The sequence below is a fragment of the Myxocyprinus asiaticus genome, chromosome 8 (assembly GCF_019703515.2).
Source record: "Myxocyprinus asiaticus isolate MX2 ecotype Aquarium Trade chromosome 8, UBuf_Myxa_2, whole genome shotgun sequence".
NCBI lineage: Eukaryota > Metazoa > Chordata > Actinopteri > Cypriniformes > Catostomidae > Myxocyprinus > Myxocyprinus asiaticus.
Window position 1 is genome coordinate 50,982,501 of NC_059351.1, and position 4,012 is coordinate 50,986,512.

Genomic DNA, 4,012 nt, shown 5'->3' on the forward strand with positions numbered 1-4,012 from the left:
CCGTGTCATTTTGTGGTGCTTCTATGACAATTTCTGCTCATGTGTCGACTCGTTCAGGATTCATGGCCCAGTCCATGTTTATGCACGTGATTTGTGTGAAGGTGAATAAAAGTCAATGTGGTTGAAGCACCTCTAGTGATTATTTCATTAGGAAACTGCCATGATACGTACAACGCAGAACATAAAAAATAATTTAGCAAAAATATAATTTTAGTAACGTGATTCTATGAGAACAGGTTGTTTTCTTAAGAAGTAAAAAACTACTTCTACATCTATAATGGTGTAACACTGACAGATCAGTGTTGTTCTTTGCCTGTGATTCCATCTAAACCAGCAAAAGCGGTCAACAGCAAATCAAAATTTCACCAAATACTTAAAACCATCTTGCTGACTTTCTCGAACATACTCTGAAATCTAAAGTTGAACAAATGACAAGTTATTAATGCCCCAGAATGGCTCAAATTGATGCACTACAAACAAAGACATGCTTTCAAACAACTCCAGAAATGGCTATAATTGTCCTGAGTGTGCATTTGAGAAGAGACATGAAAGAAAAGCCAGGCTAAGCCTAAGTCTGCTGTAATTGGGTGAGTGTTTACGCACTGATGATAACAGACCAACAGACGTGGAGAGACATTTATAAAGAGACAAGGAAAGATGACAGCTGTGACACCATCGCTACTATACAGCGTAGAGAGACAAAACACAATTTAAAGAGATAGTTCACCCAAAAATTCTGTCATCATTTACTCACCCTGATGTCGTTCCAAACCTGTACAAGTTTTGTTTTTCTGTGAAACACAGTAGGAGTTATTTAGAAGAATATTAACGCTGCTTTTTTTTCCATGCAGTGAAAGTTAGACAAAAAGACAGAGAATCATGAGGGCAACATTTCTGAACTTTTCCATATAGGTACTTTGTAAAAAAAAAAAAATAAAAAAAAAGGTTCAGACTGACACATCAGCACTTAATTTTTTTTACCGTCTCTGTTTTAGTGGCATTTGAATTTGTGTGGGAGATAAGGCAATTTAGAAAGAACAAAGTACAAAGCCACATCCCCGGGCACACTGAGCACTTGAAAAACATTAAAGATGCATCAAAATAGGCATAATTCTAATAAAACACTACTTGTGGACACTTAGTTCTTGTCAGGCTAAGTGCATGATGTTTTAGTAAATGTCAAATGTTCAAATATGGTTTGTTCTAAAGCGTCTTACCATGGTTGAGCAATATGATAAAAGACACCAATGTTCAACTAACAGTTAAATTCATAATTAATAATAATCAAAATAACAATTCTTTACCAAGTCATTCAATATCTGAACTGTGGGAGTTTGCTGTTGCATATATAGCAATCTTCTTGTTAATTAATATATTTGTTTTACTGATGAAAGAAATAGAGTACATGAATAATGATGAAAGACCAAATATGAAATGCCTTGGATCATAATTTACTGAGTATCCCATTATTCTGTAGAGAAAGCCAAAAATACTAATTTCTCCAATGGTTTTGGAGCAAAACTACAGGTCAAAAAAATTACCTTAGAAAGGTGGCAGCATCATTATTTTATTTCTACACAGAGATGTAAAACTCAGTTGACTTTAGCAACCCTTGCTGCATTATATCCCAATGATTGAACTTTAGTTGATTTGACATTGAATAATCCCAAAATAATTTTACCCCATACAAAAATGTTCAACTAATTTTACTGTAGTCTTACCAGAGGTTCTGTTGAGGATGAAGATGCTTGTTGGAGGTACAGATGAGAGTCTAATGCTGTTCTTCGCGGTTCACCCGTAGTTCTTATGAGTGTACTTATATACGTAACAGTACCTGTAATCATACAGAACGAGTACTACACGTTAGTCACACCAAGACCAATATTAGGCCAGGTGTGACAAAGCTTCATTCTTTCATTATTTTTTTTACCTTTGGTTTTCCTTCAATTTTGTAACCCTGAAAGTGTACTTAAAGGGTGTTTAAATAGTCTACATTTTTAAACTCCATCAGCTGTCACCTGATAAGAACCAGTTTCGTAGTGACGTGCTATGCATGTCACTATAGTTGATAACATATTTTGCCAATTTATCAGGCTGATCAGGTTATTTGACCATACTGCACAGAGACTACAGTAGATATACAATAAACTTCACCTATATGTCTGATAATACACTTTTGAATCATGAACATTTAGAAATTCACATATAAATTGTAAAACTGAATATACGTTTGGTTTTGGTGCAACATTGTGAAAGCAAACTATCGAATTTAATGGATAACATTTGGCTGTACTGCTTTTAACATTTGCAAAATCCCTCTTAAGACACCAGTACAGCATTAAAGAGCCTTTTACAGAGATTTGATCTTCACTCTGGGAATGTTTTTTTTTTTTTTTTTTTTTTTTTTTTTAACACTGTACATCTTGAAACTCTGCCTACTGATGTTGACCCGGGAGATCTTTAAAAGCCATTTAAAATGCTGATCAGGTGAGTCACTATAAAAGCAATTCATTTTATGCAGAAGAGCGAATGTTTTGGTAAACAGCATTTTTTTTTTTTTTTTTTTTGACAAAGAGCACAAAATCATGTCCAAATAATTTGGAAAAAGTTCACAACTTCTGAAAATGAATCAAATTACAGTTATCATTATCCAGTAGCCCTAGGATACTTCATAGTTTGCTGTGGTTGCTAGAGTTTCTAGGGTGTTGCTTGGTGGTTGGTAGCATGTTCTGAATGTGTAAAGAGTCAATCTCCATGTCTCTATGATACTCTGGTTTCTAGATATGGCATCAGAGTAAGTCTATGGGTTATTTTTGGCCTTCTTAGTGTAAAACTAGTGAAAAGCCTGATTGCATTTACCCATGTTTCCATTGATCATGGTATAAATAATATGGGGGGGGGGGAGTTGTACTTGCTTGTTTTTTATTATTGAGGGGGTTACCTCACCCCCATCCCCCCTGGAATCTACACCCCTGCATGAGATTGTCTTACATGAACAGACCTGAACTGAACTAAAATGGGCCTGACAGCTCAACCAAGTGAGAGCTGGATGGAGGTGAAGGGCATTTGAGATGATTTGAAATATTTGGCTGTTTCGTCCTGCTTGTGCCCCGTGAGCAAGCCGTCTCCAGGCTGCGTGTTGGAGGTGTGATTCCTGGCGTGAACACCGGTGATTTGAGGGGCAAATGTAGAGTCAAATTGCTGTTGAAAAGATAGTTCATTTAAGCATCATTTATAGACCCTCATGATGTTCCAAACTAGTGTGACTCTGTTTCTGTGGAACACAAAAGGAGTTAATTTAAAGAATGTTTACGCTGTTCTTTTCCATACAATGAAAATGGCTTAACTCTCAAATCTCATTTGTGTTTATGTACATCTAAATATAGCACATACATTTTATTTAGGTAAACAATTACTTTAAAACAAACAAACAAAAAAGCTAAACTACAGTCTGTAACACAGACGCAGGTTTGACACCTGCAGACTTTGTAAGCAAATGTCAAATTTAACAGCCTTCAGATGTCACCTGTTTGCTTTAGTACAACCACTGTGAATGGGGAATTAGTAGGCTTTTTATCTGATGAATGTTTATACCAGTTTTAAACTCAGATCTGTTCAATATTGTAGGAGTCAAGTGTCAATGCTTGAATTGTGAGTGCATGAGTATGGCTGTTCAGATGAGGACTGTTAATTAATTACCCACCTGCTTACTGTGTCCTCACAGAGTGAAGGTTGTCATTGCATGCATGGATCTCTCATTAAAGGCGAAGCGTTTAATTTTTTCGTTTATCGGCGGTTATGTGAGCAGAGCTAGAGGCAAGCCAAATGTTCAAGCTAAAATTATAAAAGTCCCTGGATACATAAGTCATTCATATGTGGCACCATTTGAAAGCTTAGAATCTGAATGTTTTATAGAAAACCATACCTTTTACATTTATGTTACATAAACTAACAAAATAGAGCATTAAAAACATTGCTTCACAAATGAGCGCCACCTAGAGGTGATATAGAA

The 4,012-nt window shown here is 35.8% G+C and overlaps 1 protein-coding gene across 2 annotated transcripts in view; it reads right to left on the minus strand.

Moving 5' to 3' along the window:
• wu:fj19g03 (uncharacterized) overlaps positions 1-1,867 on the minus strand; it is a 7,214-nt gene extending 5,347 nt beyond the window's left edge. The window contains exons 1-2 of one of the 2 annotated variants that reach the window (XM_051705184.1): positions 1,722-1,867; positions 755-791 (exon numbers count right to left, since the gene is read on the minus strand). Coding sequence is in view for 1 of the 2 variants with exons in the window: in XM_051705183.1 (XP_051561143.1) it covers positions 1,722-1,844 (123 nt within the window). In the remaining variant the exon portion in view is untranslated. The remainder of the gene's footprint in view (positions 1-754; positions 792-1,721) is intronic. The other variant, XM_051705183.1, reaches the window with a different exon arrangement.
• Positions 1,868-4,012: the final 2,145 nt, after the last annotated feature.